General features: G+C 33.7%; 1 protein-coding gene and 1 non-coding gene across 2 annotated transcripts; one reads left to right on the forward strand and one right to left on the reverse strand.

Moving 5' to 3' along the window:
• Positions 1–4529: 4529 nt before the first annotated feature.
• Positions 4530–23035, forward strand: LOC134281108 (uncharacterized; the record flags this gene model as incomplete). Its single annotated transcript, XM_062763576.1, has 12 exons — positions 4530–4669; positions 4869–4966; positions 5164–5353; positions 7886–7994; positions 8621–8828; positions 18389–18589; positions 19755–19980; positions 20214–20517; positions 20963–21023; positions 21537–21593; positions 21694–21891; positions 22477–23035. Coding segments are annotated over 12 exons (2203 nt in total), but the record flags the coding sequence as incomplete, so codon positions are not given.
• Positions 8209–8281, reverse strand: Trnas-gga (transfer RNA serine (anticodon GGA)). Its single transcript has one exon. It is a non-coding gene; the product is annotated as a tRNA-Ser (tRNA).
• Positions 23036–23499: the final 464 nt, after the last annotated feature.

Genomic DNA, 23499 nt, shown 5'->3' on the forward strand with positions numbered 1-23499 from the left:
TTTTTCAGACTCTCAGGAAAATTCATCGTATGCAGTTCCTGCTAAGGCATCGCAAATAACCCCTACCCTGCTTTTTTCACTTTCTCTTTGGGGAAAGGGTAAATATGGGCCACTTTACACCCTTACTACTACGCGCTTAAGTGCAAAATTTCACATATTAACAATTTTATATTTTTTTTCAATCCCTCTCCTTTCCATCTATACCCAAAAATAACATCAGTCCACCCCATAAACACCCCAAAGAATTTTTAAGAAAAAACCTCTATTTTTAAACTGGAACTACTTGAGTGGTCAATGAAATAGGGGTAAAATTAGTAGTCTGTAACCTATAAAAACTTGTTCAAATGAAATAAAATAAATAATTGTTCAACGTAATTTTATTCAGTTATTTTAAATATATTTAAGAGAGCTTTAAAAAGTTATTTATTCTTTTTCTTACTTGTACGACGATGTGTACCACGGACAGATAATTCAGTTTTTACAAGCGCCAAATTTAAATCACTGAACAGCCATGTCGACAAAGAGCCAAACAGTTAGACTAAGCGCCCTTATAAAACATTATTTTGTTTGAAAAATATATCTTTTTATTGATCACGTATGGTAACATAAAATTGGACATGAAGTTTTACATGCATTTTTTTTGGTTCTTTTCTTCAATTACGTCATATATTCACCTCGGAGTTCACTTCCGGTTTAGTGGCATGGAGTCCAGGATGAGCTGTCAAACTGGAAAAAAGACCATGAACAGCCCGTAGTCGTCAAGCAGATTTGATTTCTTAACTTGAATAAATAGCACAAACACTCCGGATACTGAATTAGTTGCGAGATTTTTCTGACCAAGCCCAGATCTATTTGTTTAGGTGGGTCCCCCCAAAACACGTTGCCATCCTGGGGTTTTTTTAGTTAAGGGTAGGAAAAATTTTTTCCGGATTTTTTTTTTTTTTGATAATAAAAACTTCAGACTCCTGTGGATGCAAAACCCCCTCGATCAATATTCAGTACCTTGCATAAGACATGTACGGGTCGGAATTCACACAACAATCCACTTGCCACAAAGGTCCCAAAATAGTGAGGAAAAAAGAACGATCAATTTCTTTTCACTCTAATGATGGAAGGTATGAAAACATCAGAAGACCACTGTAAGACAGTAAATTCTTATAATTTACATGATGATAGACATGTAAGTGCCGCTTGTGCTCGTGAACCGCGCACACATGTGAGAAATTGACCACAGTGGAAAGCTGAGAGAACTGTGCCGATTTATAGACAGGTCAAAACACCCCCCCCCCCTGAAAGAAGAGAGGGGGGGGGGGATGGATTCCAGTGTTTTAATCTATAGTTTTGCTATGGTGGTAGACATCATCAAAGACATTTTAGGTATACGTACCTCATGTATAAACATATTTTGAATTTCCATTTTGAATTGTTTTCCGTGGCGTTCATTACTTTTCTGGAAGCAATTCTTTTCTTTCCTAATAACACTAAAATGTATGCTCAAACTTAGAAATTGAATTAAATATACATGCAGTACCCCCCACACACACACACCTCCACATCATGCATTGCCTCGAAATGCACAATTGAAAACTGTTATATTTAATAACATTTAAAAATAATCTAACACAAAGTCTACCTTCCTTTTATTCATCATAATCTATATCATTTTTATAGAATTTAACGTGATCTTAGTTGCCATGGTGGCTTTTGTTCATTTACCGGTATGAGATAAACTTTCTCTGATGTCTGCGCCGTAGAGAATTTATTGAAGATCATTGTAATGATCACGATGCAGACTAGCTAAAATTTATTCTATTCTTTATTATTTATTATGTACAGCATTATGTTAGAAATAAGAAAACGATTACAAGAATATAACTTTTCTTACAATGGCATTTAGGGGGGGAGGAACACAACATGATGGATAGATCAAATCATAAACCATTACAAAACAAGAAAGAAACTTTCTGTATTCCAGTGGCTGACACTCAGCTTTTTTAAAAAAGCTAACCTTGTTATAAGTTATTTTGTGTTGTAGTACAAAAAAAGTACGAAAATCTCTCGGAGTCTCTATAAGCATGACTGCATGAAGATGCAATAATGTCGACTTGTCGCGCCTCATTCCTAACCCAAGACGTTTTAGTCAAGCGCAGCTGGTCTAGGTTTAAATTATTATTGATTATGCTGAAATATTTTTAAAAAATGGGTACTCTTTTCCCCAAATCTTATTTATTTTATAAACAATGTATACATGTTTTTTCTCCCGATCCCGTCTCCTCGTCTCCATGGTTACTGTGTAATCAAAGGGAGATCCTCCGAGAATCTTTATTGTCACCAAATCGGAATTAAGCCTAGAATATATTTTAACATAAATAATTACATCGGTAGCAACTACCAGGATGTATATATAAACTGAAAATTATTGTTTTACCCCTTTACAAAACACAAATTGTGTATGTCGTGAAGTCTGCAAAGGCTGGCGTCATAAATGATAGATATATATGATTTACGTTTGGCTGAGTCAAGATACATGCGCACACACAGACCCTAGCCCAAACCAACATGCACACAAAGGTCCTATCCCAAACCAACATGCATTTTCATTCCGCATATATTTTGATAGAACATCGGCGTTGTCACATGACAAAGATTCATGATATTAGCACGTGAAGTTAGTTTCGTTTATTATACCTCTACTGATTTTCCCTATATAAAATAAGTGATTAGATCTGAACAATTCTCTAGAAATCGCTGTGAATCAGCTAATTCTCGTACGTTAGTTTTTTTTAGCTAATCTCTTCGTTGAAAGCTTGTCATGCTAATCCTCGTGCGTTAGTTTTTTGAGCTAATCCCTCCGTCGAAAGCTATTCATGCTAATTCGCGGTTATTCGTAATCCTCTAGATTTTCAATAAATATAAATTGTAATTTTATTAAGTTATGAGGATATTGATTAGTTATATAATCTGTAAAAAAATATTCTTTTCTTTAAAAAGGTGATCGTTAAAATTTAAATTTGTATCGATACAATAAAACAGTTAAAGTATATCGTTGAGGGAGTTAACAAGATTCCTGAGGAACTAGAATCTTGCTCACTCCTTCAATGATATACTTTAACTGTATAATAATTTTAAGACTTCGGAAATCTTTAATCTTGTGTTTTCGTTTTGTTCTTCTTTCTTCAAAGAAAAAGCTAATTTTTGCGGCCGATTTGATGCTTTGCATGCAGGCACGTAGCAACAAGGGGGGGGGGGACACTTTTTTCCCAACATTACCTTTACTATTGAAAATGTTTATTGAAAGGTTGGTTGCCCCCCCCCCCCCCCTTCTTACCATAGGGAAATATAGTATTGTTTGCAAAACAATTGGTAGTGAAAGAAAGTCGACATTGAAAAAAAATTGCTCCCCTCTCCCACGAAATAGGATTTTCGAGTTTAAGCAATTTGGGTAATTTTTTTTTTTTTTTTTTTTTGCCTGTCAACTTTTACAGGTAAGTGAAAAAAAATTTCTCTGGCTGCCCCCCCCCCCCACTTTCAAAAACGATGCTACGTGTATCTTTGCATCAATTTTGTTTATAAGCCAACTATTGTGCCTTCTTTCCTAAATATATATACTGCTCTGTGAGCGTAAGATACATATAGTCGTCAATATTGTCACTATTTTTCGTGTATTACATGTAAAAACTGTGTACATATCAAATGTTCAGGAAATGCCATAAATTAAGGAAGTGCAGCGAAATCTTTAAATGACAATATAATAAATGGTGATCGATTTAAATACAAACAAATCCAGTTTTTAATTAAGCATTTTTTTTAGCTTTATGTTTTCGTTATTAAGGAACACTTGTCTATTCTCTGACAAAATCTCTATTTTCTTAAGTTTGTATGCCGTAGGACCATATAATAACACATTTAAGGATATTAAAATCCGTTTCCATGGCTACCATAGTATATATTTTACTACAAAAAATTCAGTTTAACTCAGATATGATAGATTTACACTTTGTGTTGGTGTTCAACTTAATCTGTCCCTTATTTTCATTTAAAAGGTGTTACATGTATCCACGGTTTGTCTATTCATCCATTATTTATACATATATAACGAATAGTTCTCATTTCTTTGAATTACATAAAAAAAATCCATTTTTTCAGAACTTCTAAAAAAAAAATAGAAACATCGTCCTAAAATATTAAAATTTTGAAGAATGGCCTGTATTGGTGATTTTTTGTTCCATAAACGTATATGTGTTATTTTTATACAAAACGTCAACGTCACGGTGTTGAAGCATATAACGTCAACGTAATGACGTGACAGCACTGATTAAGAAAACAATGCTAAATTGAAACGGCTATAAAAAGAAAACCAGAAAAGATATTTTTTAAAAATAAAATGTTTTACAACATACAAATCTTCGAGTATAACGTCAGGAAGTTTCACTTATTTTGATGATTAGGCGGATTTTTGCACTTCGTGGATTTAGCTCTTTATGAAAAGAAATTACAACTTAGTCAAAAAATTTATTTATTTATTTCAGGTTTTATGGGCACAACTTTGCGTTCTCCATGGTCCCTCTTGGCAATGCTCCAATGCCAGGTCCAGTTACCATTACATACCCAGACAGTGTGGGTCATGTTTCTACAGGAAATAGAACAATGTTACTGCATTGGAATCCAGGTAACAATTTCTTGTTAGCCATTTAGATCATAGTTTATCTTTTTTTTTAGAATTTTGAAAAATTTTCTCAAACTTTGGAAATTGTTGAAACAATAATAGTGTAAGCACTTCAATCAAACATTCAGGGAAGCTTACTTCTAAAATGTATTTCTGTCAAGTTGTGGGATAACCATGCAAAGATTTGTTAATTCTTTTTCAGTTATGCAGTACTGGGAGATTTCCAGCAGGACCTGTAAACATCTCCCTCCAGAAGAACAAGAAGTTTTTGATGCTGTCAAACAAACCATGACTGTCAAGGTAACTCTATATTAAATAGAAAAAGTAATCTTAATAGTATTATCATATTAATAAAGTCTTTTGAAGTTTATTCAAAACTATAATTTCAAGACAAATTAAGTATTACTGTCTATAGTACCATGATAATGTGCATTGTATGAGAAAGGTGTATATCTTTTAAACATTATTTTATCATACACAACACATATATTCTTTAGGTGTGTGATACATATGCAGAAAATAAATATGATAAAACCAGGAGCCGTAGAAGAAAAAGAGCTACAAAGGAGACAAACAGTTACCTTCACAAAGAAACCATGTTTATATTATCTGTAACTAAGGCCTCCATTTACAATTATCCTCCCCTGTTAGACTGCCAAACTGAGGTTAACATCATGGAAGACTCAGGTAGTACTAAGTTTTCAATGAAAAGGATTTTTTTATCATAACTACATGGTTTGATATTTTTTTATTTTCAAGAGAAGCAATTGCTCTTTAGATATACTGAAAATTCATACCTTGATTTAAACAAAACAAGCCATAAATCAGCATCTAATACATTAATTAAGGTCTTCCGTTTCCAACGGAAGACCTTCTACTGATTCTGTTGGTAAAGATTATTATTCTTTTTTTTCTTCTGCTTCCTAGACCGCAACTTTGAGGCCTCGTATCTCGCTCATTTCTCAACGGATTTCGCTCAAATTTTCAGACGTTATAGACGTTAATAAACTCTATCAGAATGATGTCTAAAATTTCAAAAAGCCACTTCCGGTTTTGAGTTATTTCCCTTTAAAGGAAAATTTATAGGCTTTCGTTTCCAGACAAAGGCTCATAGACGGCTAAAGCTGGAGCAGAAATTCTACTGATTTTAGATAATAGAAGGATTGAAGTTGTGCACATCGGTTTTTGTTTTTCGATTTCTGTGTTCAAAATGGCGCTATATAGGGGGTCAAAAATTAGAACGCTTAAAAGAACCAAAAATTACTCATATTTTTCTTTTTATCTTCTAAACTAAAAATATTTTGTTAAAATATATAGAACATAATTTGTGCAGAATTAGAAGATCTTTCAAACGATATGTTGAAAAAAGGGCTGACCCCTAAATTAAGGGACCTAGAGGGGCCAAAAGTTTTTTCCAGATATCTCAAAAAGTATTGAGAATTTGTTATGCATCAAAGAAGCAAAGTTGTTCAAAATATCAAGCTTTATCTAATGCGGTCGTCAAAATACGTCCGGCGACGTCACTTCCGGTCGAACCGGAAGTAGTCAGAAAATGCATATGTTTGCCGTTTTTGTCTCGCCTGCGACGAATGTCGCGAAGCGAGACATAGCGACCATAGATTCCGTCGTCGTCGTCGTCGTCGTCGGCGTCCAACTTTTGGTTAACCCAAATGTCAAAGTTTTATAAACTGCAATAACTTTCTCAAATTTTATTCAGTCTTCTTGAAATTTGGACACAATATTCAGTATGGATAAAAATTTATATCCCAAGTATGATTTTGAAAAAAAAAATTCAAATTTTTCCGTATTTTTTCCTTAAGTTGGACTTAGTTTTTTCATGATAATTTATGGTGAAGACCTATATTCCAGCAACTATAAGTTATAGGGATATGATAATTAGTCAGTGGATACATCATGGGTAACCACAAACGTCAGTACCAGAATTAGGTCATCTTGACCTACATTTTTCTGCATGAGTGACTTTGGTTAAATTTTTGGTGGAGGTCCATATCTCAGCATCTATAACTTATAATGGCATGATGATTTGTCATTGTACAGGTTATAAGTAACCAACAACATCAGTACCAGAATTAGGTCATTTTGACCTACATTTTTCTGCATGAATGACTTTGGTTAAATTGATAATGGAGGTTCATATTTCAGCAACTATAACTTATAGTGGCATGATAGTTAGTCAGTGGATACATCATGGGTAACCACAAACGCCTGTACCAGAATTAGGTCATCTTGACCTACATTTTTCCGCATGAGTGACTTTGCATAAATTTATGGTGGAGGTCCATATCTCAGCAACTATAACTTATAGTGGCATGATAATTTGTCAGTGGATACATCATGGGTAACCACAAACGCCTGTACCAGAATTAGGTCATCTTGACCTACATTTTTCCGCATGAGTGACTTTGCATAAATTTATGGTGGAGGTCCATATCTCAGCAACTATAACTTATAGTGGCATGATAATTTGTCAGTCTACACATCATGGGTAACCAACAATATCAGTACCATAATTAGGTAATCTTCACCTACATTTTCTGCATGAATGACTTGATACATATACAGTGGATTTGATTTCAAAATGCAAGTTCAAATTATTGCGACTCATAACACGTTGCAATATTCGCAATAATAAAAACATCACAATAATTTGTGAATTTACAGGGTATATGTATATATATATAAATGCCAATATAATCGCCAAGGGATTAGATATTAAGTCAGCTGTTCCATTTCTTTATTATTGTATTTTTGAGTTATTCCTTCTGAAATGTCAATAAATGCTTCAGTTTATCAGACAATCATTTCTTACTAACCACAGCGACAGCAGGCGAGACACAGGGTTGCGGGCAACCCTTACGTACTTTTGACAGGTTTTTGGGTAACATGTCTCACTAGAAGCTTAAATATTAATTTTCCGTCCATCGTCGTCACTTCCGGTCAAACCGGAAGTACCAAAAAATGGCTTAATTTTGCTATACTTAACATAGATTTGGAGGATTAACCCATTTTCGGACTTCATTACTCTTTTTTTTAAATAAAAGTTGCTTCCGGTCACGAGCTCGGCTCTAGTTTAATCTAAATTCTTTTGATTTGGTGTAATAACAATTCTGATTCAAATCTTATTGATTTGGTGTGAGATAATTACTATGGTCAATCAACAAAGAATATTCTTACAGAAAAGTTGATAAAAATTTACAGGAACTTTACACTACCAGTTATCAGCACTAGATGAAGAGGGAGATCCAATCATCTTTAATCTCTTAAACCAATCCGTAAAAGGACAGCTCTCTTTGTCAAGTGATGGGTTGTAAGTGTTTTTAACCCTACCTAAGAGAAATTACTATTTGGATAAAATGTGTAAGTTGTTAATTCCCAGATGCAAAAATACCTAGATTTCTAAGTTTCCCATAGTGCGTGGTTTTTTATGCACTTTAAGTATTCTGCAACAAATATTTATGGTATATTTGACGATCATGCCTGTAAATAGCATAAATTTGTAACGGGAGAGGAGAAAATGCAGCGGACCAGACCGGGATTCGAACCCGGGCCCCCTGAAACTCCGGTCAGGTGCTCTACCAACTGAGCTATCTGGCCACCGGCGATCGAACCCGGCTGACCGCCACATTCCTCCCTCCTTAAAGGTCTTTGGCCCTCCAAAGACCCTAACCCAGGCTCATCCCTGGCAGGCCTCTCACCTATCAATTCCAGGGCATGGCACGGCACCAAATGTAACGGAAGAGGAGAAAATGCAGTGGACCAGACCAGGATTCGAACCCGGGCCCCCTGAAACTCCGGTCAGGTGCTCTACCAACTGAGCTATCTGGCCACCGGCGATCGAACCCGGCTGACCGCCACAAATTAAACCCATGCTGAAAAAGCTAAGGTTCATTGACTGATGTATTACTAGTTGTTTTTTTCATGGTTTTCTTGCAGCTTGGTCTATACTCCATGTTTGGACAGTTCTGGTAATGAAACAATAGGCATAATGCTTACAGAGAATCAGACCAACCCAGAAATTCCAGCAGCCAGTACAAAGATAGCCATCAACATCCACATCCAGTCCATCAACGATCCTCCGTCTGTGTTCTTGACAGTGAATGGTTCATCACTGCTGAACAAAGATCCAACAGAGGATGTTGTTGTATGTCTCATTATTTACTACACATACAAGTTTATAATTATACTAAATTGTGGCAAGGATTAACATCCATTTTTTCAATTTTGTCAAAGGGTTAGTCTCTCATTCCTTATTATGTTCCCCAAACGAAGTTTGGGAACATATTGTTTTTACTTTTTCTGAATTTTTTCTTTGTTCTCCGGTACTTTTTTGTCCGCGAGTGTTCTCGTAAACTACTCATCCGATCTAGGTGAAACCTTTTTAGGGTCACTAGGTATGTTATGTAGATGTGCGGAACGAAGGTCATTTTGCGCGCACGTGCGTGCATGTGCGCGCACGTGTAACACGTTAAATGACCAATATGATAGATTTAGCCGTAACTTTTTAAATATTGGATGAAATGCTTTGAAACTCATAATATAAGGATATAATAGTAGTATAGACATGATGACATGGTCAAAATACAAGATCTCACGCGCATGCAGGTGCCCTTCGCTGCAATTGGCTGAAACTAAAAGTCTAAATATCTATTTTGTTTTCTGACAAAATCCTTTGAAATTTTGAACATAGTCTTACATTATGAAGATCTACAGCATGATTTATAAGAATAATCATGAACGCACGCACATGCACGTGTGCTGCAATCTGATTGGCTAAAACTTTAAATGCCTACAACTTTCTTGGTTCTCAATAATACAGGGTGAAATTTCAAATATGAATAGATATAATGATTGCCTACATTATACTACTATCAAAAGTAAATGCATGGACGTGCATGCACATGCGACCGCACACAATGTATTAAAAGACAGTATACTTGAGTGTTTGATGTTCATGCAGAATTAGGAACTTCTAAATGTCAAGACATGTAACATACTGAAGCATGCAGATCTTTTTACCCTTGACCTTGAAACTTAGGTCAAGGTCACTGGTAACCTGAATAAAATGTTGATATTAGCTATTTACCAAAATCACCTTGACCTATGAACTTGAAATCGACCTTAACCTTTGTCCTTGACCCAAGGGTAAAAAGAAACATGAAGTACATGTACATGTATCTAGAAACACCTTTCAGAGTTTATTTCGGTTGACAGGTTAGAAGTTAAAGAGGTGGTGGTTTTTAATGACCTTGACCTTTCATCCAAATGTCACAATCAATCTTAAGTTCTTGGAATAAGACACAAGATTCAACTCCAACGTGAAATAGGTTAAGAATAAAAATAAACCCCCAACCCCCCCCCCCCCCCCTCCCACACACACACACACACAAATCAAATTAAAGGCAACGTAGAGAATCACTGTTAAACTCAAATAACACCTCGGACCCACATAAAATTTCAGGAAAACTGCAGAAAAGAGCTCGAGGAAAGTGTATTAAAATATTTCATTTGAGTTTCCAAAGTATATAGAAATTATTAATTTATATAGAAAAAATTACAAATCCTGTCGTGTTTAAAATTAAAGTGCAGATGACCAAAGTTGGCATATAAGCCTTTTATAGCCTATTTATTCAAATGTCGTTAATAGCATTCAATTCTACTGATTTGAAATAATATTTTAATACCAAGCATCCTTTGTTTAATTTACCTTTGAAATTTATTTGAATTTTTTTTAGAATTACGCCATCCCCAGAAATAGCGATTTTCGGTATATTAAAAATCAATATACATGTACGCTCCGTCGTAAAATAATCAGACATTTGCATTCATGAAAAAAATATTAATAAGAAGGTGTTAAACAATATTGGTCACATTAGCTGACACGAATGTCTTTTTAAACATCTCTTGTAAAACCCAGAGAGTAGCCCCCTATGCATTGGAAAAAGTGAATAGTTCCGGTCAAAAACCTTTATATATTTATTTACAAAGTATATAAAATTTACCAGGCACAGGTATCAGAGTTGTCAAAATGGCCTGAGCGGAAATATTTTAAAAAAATTCTGAACAGAAAGGAAAATCCCTTTTCCATGTATGGAACTACTATTGAATAAGTTCATTTTGATTGGTTAGGTATTGGCGCGATACCCTTAGTCGACTTTAACCCTGCCTTGGTGTTGGAATAAAACCAACTTTGAGCCCGAGGTTAACATAAGTAGAGAAATACAATGTGAATCGATATATTAAAAAAAATGACATATATGCTTGAAAAATGGTAAAGAGCAAGAGCCATCTTATACATAAAATGGCCCTGTACTTATATCAATTAATTAACTATCCCCCTCTTTCCATTTTCTTACATCAAAATAAAGTAGACACTTTGTGCTTTCATGTTCTATAATGAAATTTCGTTTTGAGAATCCAAATATTTGAAAACAGGCTTTTAGAAATTGCAATGTTCTTGAAATTTGCAGAAAATATGCGTATTTGACTACCTTCAGCAAAGAATAAAAATATGAGCACAGCCCACGATCCAAAAAATAACACATGTTTTTTGATCTTCAGATATAGGTCTTTCATTATGTATTGGCATATTTTGGATCAGAGGTTGTGCTCTATATGAAATATTGAAAAAACACTTCAATTTTAGGTCATTTTCAAAGGAATTTATAGAACATGATAAAAATGACGCATTTTATGACGTCATAATGCATTGACTAAATGTGAAATTACGTCACAATTAATAGATACGTGTTCACCAACAGTCCAAGTGATAAATACTGCATTTGCAACCTAAACTGGGCGGTTTTGAATTTTCAGAAATTCTCAGGGCCAAATAAGGCCCAACATGGCTCTACCTCTTTATATATGTATTTTTTTCTTTGATTCGCGGGATAGAAATATATGTTAGTCGCTTAATCAACATGCCATAATCATCTTGCATATGCATGTACATGTACGTGTGCGCGCATGCAAAACCTTAAACGATATATAGTTGATAGTTGATATCATTGTAACTTTTATATTCTTAAATGAAATCCTGGGATACTTATAATTATATAATATATATAAATTAGTTTATCATGCGCTTGAATGGGGATCCGAACAGGTATTATGTTCAGCTAAACTGCTAAACCTTTTTTCAACTCCCATTGAAAGAGAAAGGATCCATCATCAGTAATATCAATTGAAGGTGGTTGAAGTAACCAATTGACATCGATATTATCCATATAAGCTATTATTTCTAATTTGTTTCACATACACGTGGCTTCCTAGCTCGAATTTCCTCGACCGCAGTTACACAATATGTCGAATACAACGGAAGATTTCGAGTGTCTTAAAGACCTATCGACTGTTGACGTATCAATAACAAACCTTTACAATGAATACCCAGAGAATTGTATTCCTAACAAACTCCGCCCGCCCACGGGGTGCAAAGCAAGACAGGCGGCATACGAAGAAATAAACCCACACCTCTATGAAGAACAAGCCAAGATGGTAGCATTTCGAACAAAACGGGAACGTGTATTCGCCTGGATTAGAGCTCTACAAATTATATACTTAGAAAAGCTGAAAATGTGTAACTCTGTAGAAGTCAAATGGTATAACAATCCAGAAAAGTGGGATACTACCAACAATACCCTAACAAACCATTCTATTTGCATAGACATTGGGGATGATACTAGTCTACACTACAAGATAACATTTTTTGTGTCAACTGGCACTATTCAGGTCCAGGGAAATGGAAAAGATGCATTCGTGACCAAAATCTTCCCACTGCTGAAAGAATTAGTGAATAGAATTACTGCGTCGACCGAAGGAGAGGAAACCACCCTTAAATCTGTAACTGAAAGTCCGCAAAGCCAGAACTCTGTGAGTTATTTGAACCAGGAACAATTGCTAAATGGTGAACATAGCCAAATTGTTTCAGCTTCTGTGCATGACCTGGATAGATTTCAAGAAAGTATGGTCCTAGCTTTAGAGGAAATGAGCAAATCTCACACTGGACTCATGAAAACCTTAGAATCAAGATTCTTAAAAGGTTTGGAATCACTTCAAAGTACAGTTAGTACTCTTTCTTTAGCCGTTGAAAACTTGAACAGCCAGTACAGTAAAATGTCAACAACACCAAATAAATCAAAAAGTCCTGAAAATGAAATTAACTCAATAAAAAACAAGCTTAAGAAATCAGATGAAATCAAGAATGAACCTCAAGTTAAAATCGCAAATCAACAACTTGAATTAGAAACTAAAGAAGCCCAACTGAAGAATGAAAAAATCATGCACAATACATGCAAACACCAACTCCTTGACTTGTTGGAAGCAAACAAATCAGAAAGCTCAACATTAGTGGAAAAACTAAAAACAAAAAATGAAGAGTTACTCAACATGGAAAATGAAAACAAAATCCTCAAAGAAAAAAACGAGGCACCTTTTAAAGAGATTCTTGGTTTGAAAATGCATGTTTCGAGTATGGAATCTAACAGTGAGAAATTTACATGTGTAGGAGAAAAGAAAGTTGAAGAAAATCACTCTTCACCATATGAGCCTCATAAGGGATATAAGACTTCTCCCAAGACAAAACCCCCTAAACCCAAAGTCCTGTTAGTGGGGACATCTAACACTAAGAAGATTAATCCAGACATTCTTAGTTCATCATTCATAACAACAAAGAAACTTGCATACACAATTGATGAAACCAAGGATACCATAGTAAGATATGAGGATGCAGCACCAGATGTTGTCGTTCTTCATCACCTCACCAATGATGTAAAGGCAAAAAGTCCTGAGACTTGTGTTAACGAGACGGAAGAAATCATCAACATCATCACTCAAAAATGGTCAGCCAAAGTGGTTCTGTCACTATGTACTCCTCGTAAAGACGACGAATTACACAGTGCAAATAGTGCTCTAATCAACGCCCTACTAAAGAAGAAATACAAAAGTGACTCAGTCGTTTATATCAGTGAAAACATAAACATGTCTAATAGGCCTGCCAAGGTCCTTGAAAGGGACAATGTTCATCTTACACAAGATGGTGTTGCCATGTTAGCATCCAATATCAAAAGATCAATCCTTCTAGCTTTAGGAATCGAGCAGGCTCCATTGCAGATGGGAAAAGACCAAGACCCTGACTATCACCGTGCTTCACCAAATAAGTTGTACAAATACCAGCGAAAGTGGCGAAACTACCAGTACGCACCATCCGAACCATGGGAAGGGAGACCTTACCATCCTGCCAGCTATGGCTTTAACTACAATTACTAAATTTTCTTTTTTATCATCATATCAGATGTTACTTATCAATTACACTGATGATATATATAAACAATGCCATTCTTTTAACGGGTATTTCAATGTATGAATTTCATTCTCGAATATTGTACCACTTCCACTTATCGGTGCACCTGTACTCATGAATGTCATGTTTATTTGCAACTGATTTATTATTTTTTTCTTCTCACATATTGTTACTACTAGATTATACATTGTATTAGATGTTTTGAAGGATGTTGTACCTTTTCTCTTGATTTGGGTTTGAAAATTTGGTATTTTTTCTTAGAATGTATCAGATGTACAGAAAAACAAATGTTAAATGTGCTTTTTGGAATATTGGAGGATTGATATCAAAAGGTATGAACAAAATGGATGACGAGCTTTTTCTATCAAAAATTATAGATAAAGATTTAGTATTTCTTGTGGAAACACACATTGGACCAGATACAGTTGTATTACATGATGATTTTTACTGCCACACAATTTGTAAAAATATATCTAAAAATGGCAGATACTTTGGAGGGATATCAATATTAATTAAGCATGAGATTAAAGATCATGTTTCTGTAATTAAAAATACATGTAGTGAGTATCAATGGATCAAATTAGAAAAAACTTTTTTTAATTTTGATAAAGATTTGTATATATGTACTGTTTACAACCCCCCTGAGGGATCACCTGCAATAACACGAAATAATGTTAATATTCTGGAACTCGTACAGAAGGATATTAATCAATATAAAGATTTAGGAAATATAATGCTTTGTGGAGATTTTAATGCTAGAACTGGAAATGCAACTGATTATATACTAGATGATAACAACCAATATTTACCCTTATTTGAAACATATAAAATTGATAATGATATTTTCAAAAGAGTTAATAGTGACACTTGTGTGGATAAGAGAGGAAAAGAACTAATAGATTTTTGTATTGGAAACCAACTTCGTATTATGAACGGAAGATGTTTTGGTGACATTTTTGGAAATTTCACTTGCCATAATTATCATGGAAGTAGTGTTGTTGATTATCTTTTAACTGATGAAGAAATTGTACAACGTATTTTGTTTTTTGAAGTATCAGATTTTATTTCCACATTATCTGACTGCCACTGTATGTTATCATGGAATATTTTTTCTCAACATGATTCTTCTAGAGAAAATAGTATAGATAATGATAATTACAAGACCCATTCATCCTTTAAGTGGGGGGAAGACTCTGCTATTAAATTTATAGAGGCATTACAATCCCCCAAAATAAAATGCAATCTTGATAACACCATGAGCATCAATGACATAGAATCTATAGAATCGACAATAAATAGATTAAAAGATTCCCTGGAAGCTGCAGCCATTATGTCATTAAAACCAAACTTACCTAAAAATAAAACATGTAAAAGTAATAAAAGCTCTGCTAAACATAAAAAGAAATGGTTTGATAACGAGTTGATAAATATGCGCTCAAAACTAGTTAGGAAGGGAACTTTATTTGGCCACTACCCCAGAGATATCAATATTAAGAATCAATATTACAAAGCATATAGAATATATAACAAACTACGAAAACAAAAATTTAGAACATACCATTCTAATATTATCAACAACCTAAATGCTTTAAATTCAACTGATCCAAAAAAATATTGGAAACTTATAGGCGAATTAAGAACTGGAAATACAAAGACAATTGATACATCAATCTCTAATAATGAGTGGTTAAACCACTTCAAAAAATTGAATAAAACTCATGAGGATTTCCTCGATCGAGATCAGTTTCTTAAAGACCAACTAAAACAAGCTGAGAAAACAACAACACCCATATTTAATGAACTTGACTACAAAATATCTTTCAATGAAATAAGTAAAGCAATAGGTAAACTAAAAAATGGTAAGGCAGCTGGTACTGATAGAATATGCAATGAAATGCTTAAACATGGTCAAACGGTCTTGGTACCAATATTACTGAAAATCTTTAATGGTTGCTTAACTCATGGATATTATCCTTCTTCATGGTGTGAAGGATACATTACTCCAGTATACAAATCTAACAACACTAATGATCCCAACAATTATAGAGGAATCACAATAACCAGCTCAATTGGCAAACTCTTTAACTATATTCTTAACTCAAGATTAGATAAATATTTAAAATGCAATGATAAAATCAATCCTTGTCAAATAGGATTTACAAAACAAGCTAGAACTTCAGATCATGTTTTTGTCTTGAAAACACTTGTTGAAAAATACTGCAAATCAAAACAAGGGAAGCTATATGCTTGCTTTGTTGACTTTCATAAGGCCTTCGATAGTATAAACCATGCTGGTCTGAAGCTTAAACTACTAAAAGCTGGTATTAGCACTAAATTTTACTCAATTGTTAAGGATATGTATTCTAAAAGCTATTCTTCTATTAAACTGGGTAACAAATTAATTGGTCACTTCCGTACTTACAATGGGGTTAGACAAGGTGATAACATGAGCCCAAACCTATTCAAGATTTATCTCAATGATCTATCAAATTATCTGTCAAATTCTAAAAGTTTTGTAAAATTAAACAATGATTCATCTATGTCCATTCATTGCCTAATGTATGCTGATGACATGGTACTTCTCTCCCCAACTGCTGAAGGTCTACAAGAAAAACTCGATATACTAAGTACATACTGTAAGGACTGGTGTCTCAAAGTTAATACAAAGAAAACAAAAATTATAGTCTTCAATTCATCTGGTAAACACGTTAAAATTCCCTTCCATCTGGATAACAACAATATTGAATGTGTTAAACAATACAAGTATCTGGGTCTGACTGTTAATGCATCTGGAACACTAAGTAATGCTAAAAATGATTGTTGTAACAAAGCCAAAAAAGCCTATTTCAAACTTCAAAAAGACTTTCTCACATTTATTCCATCAATTAGAACTGCTTTAAATGTATTTGACCACACTATTAAACCCATTATCCTGTATGGTTCAGAGTTATGGGTTTTTTTTGACCCAACAACCTCTAAATTTAAGAGAAATCCAAATATAACACTAGACAAAATATACCAAAGCTTAGAAGGCGAAATTCTAAATCTTAAATTTTACAAACATTTACTAATGGTTCATGGTAAAAGCAGCAATTTTGCTGTAAGATCCGAGCTAGGACGTTTGAATTTACATTTTGATGTCATTAAAAATATGTTGTTATACTGGCATAGATTAGAGAATCTAGATGGTGAATTTCCCTTGCTTAGTGAGGCTTTTAACTGCTCTAAAACACTACACCAAAATGGTTTTACTTCATGGTATTCTTGTGTTAACTTCTTACTTAACCATATTGACATTAAAATTAGTGATTTCCTAGGTATGTCAACCCCACAATTTAAAATCAATTTGAAAAGAATATTACTGAATTTCTATAAATTAACATGGGAAAAAGACAGGAATTTACATAAAGATGGCAAATTGTCTACCTTTACCAGCATAAAGACTAAATTTTGTTTTGAACCTTATCTAGATATTCTTACAAACAATCAACATAGATCAGTTTTAACAAAGTTAAGAATTTCGGCTCACAGGCTTAAAATTGAAATTGGACGTTATCAAAAAATACCTAGAGAGGAACGAATTTGTTCACTTTGTCATCACAACGAGATTCAGGATGAAATTCATTTTCCCCTTGTATGTCCTCATCTTAATGTACAAAGACTTGAACTCATAAATATTTGTAAACTTAAATGTAAAAATTTTCAGTCTCTATCTTATGATAATCAATTTTATTGGCTCATGACTAATGAAGACCCAGACATCCTTAGATCACTTGCTGGATTCCTTAGTAATTTACCTTAATTGAAGATATTGTGATAAGCATAAAAAAAAAAATTATTATATACCTCTTTCCCAGTTTCTTGCCTTTAACTATATATATATATGTATAAATTATATATATTTGTATGTAACTTAGAATACGATACATGTATGTATATTCAGTATATCTCTTATATACTTTTTTTGGTTTTTTTTTTTTAACAATTGCTCTTTATATGTAATATCATCATCATGCTTGTTCTATCATTTGGATCCTCCTCCTTCTATTTGTAAATCTTTTTGCTCCTCCGGGGGCCCAAATTGGATTAATAAAATCTTGTATCTTGTATCTTAAATTATATTTATAAAAGGTCTTAGAGGAATAAGGCACGATAAGGGACATGGGGAGCGTTTGGGGAACATATGTAACGGTCCCCGTTACAATTAGCACTAGTTACGATTGAAACTCGTATTGGTCTGTAATACATTATTGAAATCAGGCATGAAAAATAAAGCACAATATCTGCAAAAAGAAAGTCTGAAAAAATAATGGTGTATGAGAGAATACTGGACACAAGTCAATTTTGTTAGGAAGGAGTTTTTGAAGAAAGAGTTTTTATTTCCATGTTTTTTTTCTCTCTTGTAGATTTTACTTGAAGCTGTGAATGACTTCATTTCCAATGAAACAAGGCACTGGAAGGCCAGACTTGGTGCTTATGATGTTGAAAAAACTGATACACTGAAATTTGTCATGTCTAATCCCCTCAATCTAAACATATCAATAACTGAAGAAAGTAATCAAGTGCCACAACTCTTGAAATATTGCAATATTTCTGACAAACTTTGGGTAAGTCTGATTTTTAGCTCTACTGGTCAGAGACCAGAAGAGCTTATGCGATAGTAATGCGTCCGTCGTCCGTCCGTCCGTCTGTCTGTCCGTCTGTCTGTCTGTCTGTAAACAATTTTTCAAAATGCTACTTTTCCTACAGTTTTGGTCTGATTTCAATATAACTTGGCACAAAAGTAGACTACACTAAGATACATAATTCTGTGCATCGGTTTTAAATTTCGATGAACGGTGTTGCCGTGGTTACTAAAAATAGAAATTTCTGTGAAATTCTTTCAAAATGCTACTCCTCCTACAGTTTTGGTCTGATTTCAATATAACTTGGCATACAAGTAGACTACACTTAGATACACAATTTTGTGTATCGGTTTTTGATTTCGATGAACGGTGTTGCCGTTGTTACTAAAAATAGAAATTTATATGAAATTCTTTCAAAATGCTACTCCTCCTACAGTTTTGGTCTGATTTCAATATAATTTGGCATACAAGTAGATTACACTAAGATACATAATTTTGTGTATCAGTTTTTAATTTCAATTAACGGTGTTGCCGGTTACTAAAAATAGAAATTTCTGTGAAATTCTTTCAAAATGCTACTCCACCTATGGTTTTGGTCTGATTTCAATATAACTTGGCACACAAGTAGACTAAACTAAGATACATGATTCTGTATATTGGTTTTTGATTTCAATTAACGGTGTTACCGTTGTAACTAAAAATAGAAATTTCTGTGAAATTCTTTCAAAATGCTACTACTCCTACAGTTTTGGTCTGATTTCAATATAACTTGGCACACAAGTAGACTACACTTAGATACACAATTCTGTATATCGGTTTTTGATTTCGATTAACAGTGTTGCTGTTGTTACTAAAAATAGAAATTTCTGTTAAAAACTCTCAAAATGCTACTCCTCCTGCAGTTTATGTCTGATTATAATATAATGTGGCATGCAAGTAGACTATACTAAGAACATAAAGAGACTTAATCGGTAAAGTTTCAATTCCCGACTGCTTAAGAATTTTTCTCTTCCTTTGATATAAGTACAAACCAGTAGAGCTTCAGTCTCGACAGAGACTTCTGGTTTTTATTTAGAATAAACATACAAGTCTTCTGACCCTTGTAGCTATTTGTGTATGACTTCTTTCTGATTCATCTCTTTTGCAGCCCGCAATGATGCCTTGTGCAGAAAACTTCAGTGACAGTCTCCCACACGCAGCTTCTGATTTGACCTGGTTGACATATGTTGTCCAGTTTACACAGCCCAGGAATCAGTTTGGCAATTACACTTTTAGTTTCTATTTTGAGGACAGCTCTAATGGAACTTCTTCTCCTGTGAACATTAAATTTGGTATAATGGAGATGCCTTGTCACAACAGTGGAACTTGTCAAGGTTTGTCTTGCCTGTATACACCTGAGAAGTGTGACTAAAGCTTTGCATGAAATGTGTTCAGCTTTTAGAAATTGTTGAGAATAAGATATATTTAGGTTCTTTAACTTTATATAAAAAGAAATATTTATAAAAAATCATGCTGAACTTTTCCACAGGCCTTATGCTGCTGATTTTCAGTTTCTTTGCAGTTGAGTTTAGACTACAGCAAGTTTAATTAATTCCATTTATTCTAGCTAAAGGAATCTACCCCTGTAATGATACCCACAGGACCCACAGCTTTGAGGCCTACTACAGATGTCAGTGTACCGGAGGATACCAGAGTAGATACTGTACAGAGGACATCAATGAGTGTCTCAGTGACCCGTGTGAACCTCCCTTTGTCTGTTACAACAATCAGAACAGCTACCACTGTGCCTGTCCCCCAGAAAACCCCAACTGTGAAATAGTTATATGGATGGTAGTCGTCAGTGTGTTCATAGTGGTCATCATCCTGGTACTGATAGGAATAGCTGTCTACAGATACAGGACGCAAAGAGGGTAACAGATAACAATTAAATAAGATGTCAAATATATAGATTATCCTGACAAATTTTTTTGTTTGTTCAACTGTAAAAATTTGTTTTATGTTTGGAACTTAACCAGCTGGGTTAGAGTATATTAAACTGATGATTATGAGCTCAGAAAAATTTAAAATTTATATGAAAGATTTCTGATTTTCTTCCTTTGACAATTTCAGCAAGGAGTATCTTCTAAGGTGAGTACATGTATCATAATCAAATGTAGCAATTTAAAACAAAAAAAATATGGCATTTTTTTTAACTTGGATCACTCAATTATGCGAAATATAAACTTTTTTTTTAAATTAAAATATAAACATACCTTTTCTTCTTTCTTTCTCTTTAAAATTTAAAGATAAAATTAGCATATATGCATGATACTTCTTGTACTGATTACTGTTAGTTTTCTGGTTTTATTGTAGAAGAAACACTTCAACAACATCGATTCCATCTCAACTAGACTTCACAGACTCACATCAGGAACATGTAAGTTTGGTTTTGTGACAACTGTCCATTCCAAATTTTATTTATTGATCAGAATAAATGTATTATTGTTGTTTTCATTCTTTTAAAACAATTTTTAATGAAGCATTTTCAAAATATGTTATTGATATACATGTATGTTGTTGTTAATTATGATGCAGTTAGAACAAATGAAGAGTTTTTCTAAATAATTTGGAATGGTCACAAATTATGATCAGTGGGCAGTTGATTTTAATTTACATGTGAGGAATTTTACTATATTCCTCGACTGATAAACACTGGCACAGAATGTACCTAAAAAAGCAACAACAAAAAACTTTTTTTCTTATGCTTTTTCAATCATACAGTACATAAAAAAATCAGAAATTAAAGATCTCAGCACTAGTATATTGAAGTAGGTCAACATTAGAATAGATATTAACTAATAATCAAGCATCATAGCAAAACAATTTTGCTGACTTGTGTTTTGTGTGTATTCATTTAAGATTCAGTTGTGAATTTCTATTTGCATTTAAGGACCACAACTATCCAGAAGAGGGGGAGGACTTTTTTAACATGAAGCCTCGTTATCTTGTAAGAAAAGAAATTATATTTTAATACATTTTTTTTTGTTGCTTGAAAAGCAGATTTATTTCTGTTGGCATCGATTTAAAACTCCGTTTTTACAATACAGGACCAAGAAAAGACTATTCCTTGGGCATTTCTTCAAAGCAAAAGTAATTCCCAGCCCTTTGTTGAAGATGAATATGACAATGAGGATTTTTCTGAAGATGATGATGATGATGATTTACCATGTGATGAAGATGATTACAATGAATCTTTTGACATGGAACATGATGATGATGATCAGTCGTTCATACATCCTCCACCAGTAAGTAAAAACAAGTCTTGAAGATACAAGATTTCCATCACTACCTTGCACCAAGACCACATTGCCTTTTTCATTTAAAAAAGAATTTAAAATTCCATGATATAAAGAGATGAAATTCATGCTTGGCACAAAGACGGCATATAATTCAAGGTTATGCTATAATGTACAGTTACTGTGAAGCAAATTTTTGAATACTATGAATATTTGAAGGATTGACTTTCAAATCAAATTACTTTTGAATATGAATGTATTGAAAATTTGTTTGTAAGATGTGTAAATCATTATTTTTTAACCTCTATGGAACACATAATCAGTTTGCTTTATCCTTAAATTCTTTAATATATAAGATGAGATTTTATCATAAACATAATATTTCCCCAGGGTTTTTAAAAATTTTGTCAAGAATTCAAAAAACTTTATCCATATTCGGTATTATAATAGGCCCTAGGATCAACTCCACATGATAAATTCCTAAATGTAGTGAGGAAAGTCTTTAAACTATGCTCTTTGCTCTTTTTGATTACTAGTATTCAATTGAGGCAAATTAGGTAAAAATTAGGTAAAAGTGTGCTATATGTATTTCAGAATTTGAGCTATCCGTCATTCATTGAAATGCAGAACTTGAAATATTACCAGCGCCATAGAAAAACAACATTTGAACCACTGGTACCAACAGCATCTGATCAAGACCAGCCTTTAACCACAACAGAGAGGAGACATTCTTTGAGAAATAGAAGAGTGAGTCCAAGTCCACATTCGGTATCTACTATTGTATCAGCTGGTCCACATAAAAGAAAATACATCAATGAATCTGTCCAATGTTTACAAGACATCCAAGATGAAAAGGATACTAGCAATGATGAAACGAATGAAATGTCACCAACTCCCAAGAAAGATTCGATGGATAATGGCATAGTGATTGATCCAGACCACCTTACACCCAAACCTGCATGGAGTACAACATTGGATACCAGTGAAGAACAATCAGAGGTCTGAAAATAGAGGATTGTAACTTGTGACCATGACAGGATTTTACAATTCTTGTGTTTATATATGACTGATCACATATTCTGTTGATATAATTCTTTGATACATGTACATAGTTAAATGTTTTTTTATTTTTTTTGTTTTGAAGACATTTTCTCTTAAAACTAAAAAATTTATAGTTGTTCAGTTATGTTACTTACATTTGAGTTATATTTATACTCTATATGGTATTGCTCTTTCTTTTAATTCTTTTCTCTTTTTTTTTGTATGCGGTTTTTCGGCCTTGCAAGATTAAACTTTCTTACAAATTGGTTGTTTGTTTTTCATAATTTAGATTAACATATTAATTGCATACATTTAACTTTCTTTGGGCCTGATGTGCGATCAAAACTTGATTTTCAAATAAGGCTAAGACTAAATAGTGGGGCTTAATTGATCTGCATAAAAAGGCCTCTTGCACCTCATCACAAAATGTAATGGCACTGTCACACTATAAATGCAAGCATCTTGGCCATTATGGACTATATCACCATGTCTGATATGGTCTCAACGGTACATCTAATATTTCTAGACAGAAAAGATTCCTATTCACGTTTGCTCTACTTTCCAAGTCTATTAAAC

This window comes from Saccostrea cucullata, unplaced genomic scaffold, assembly GCF_032062105.1.
Source record: "Saccostrea cucullata isolate Sc308-1 unplaced genomic scaffold, CSIRO_AGI_Scuc_v1 ctg5485, whole genome shotgun sequence".
Taxonomy (NCBI): Eukaryota; Metazoa; Mollusca; class Bivalvia; order Ostreida; family Ostreidae; genus Saccostrea; species Saccostrea cuccullata.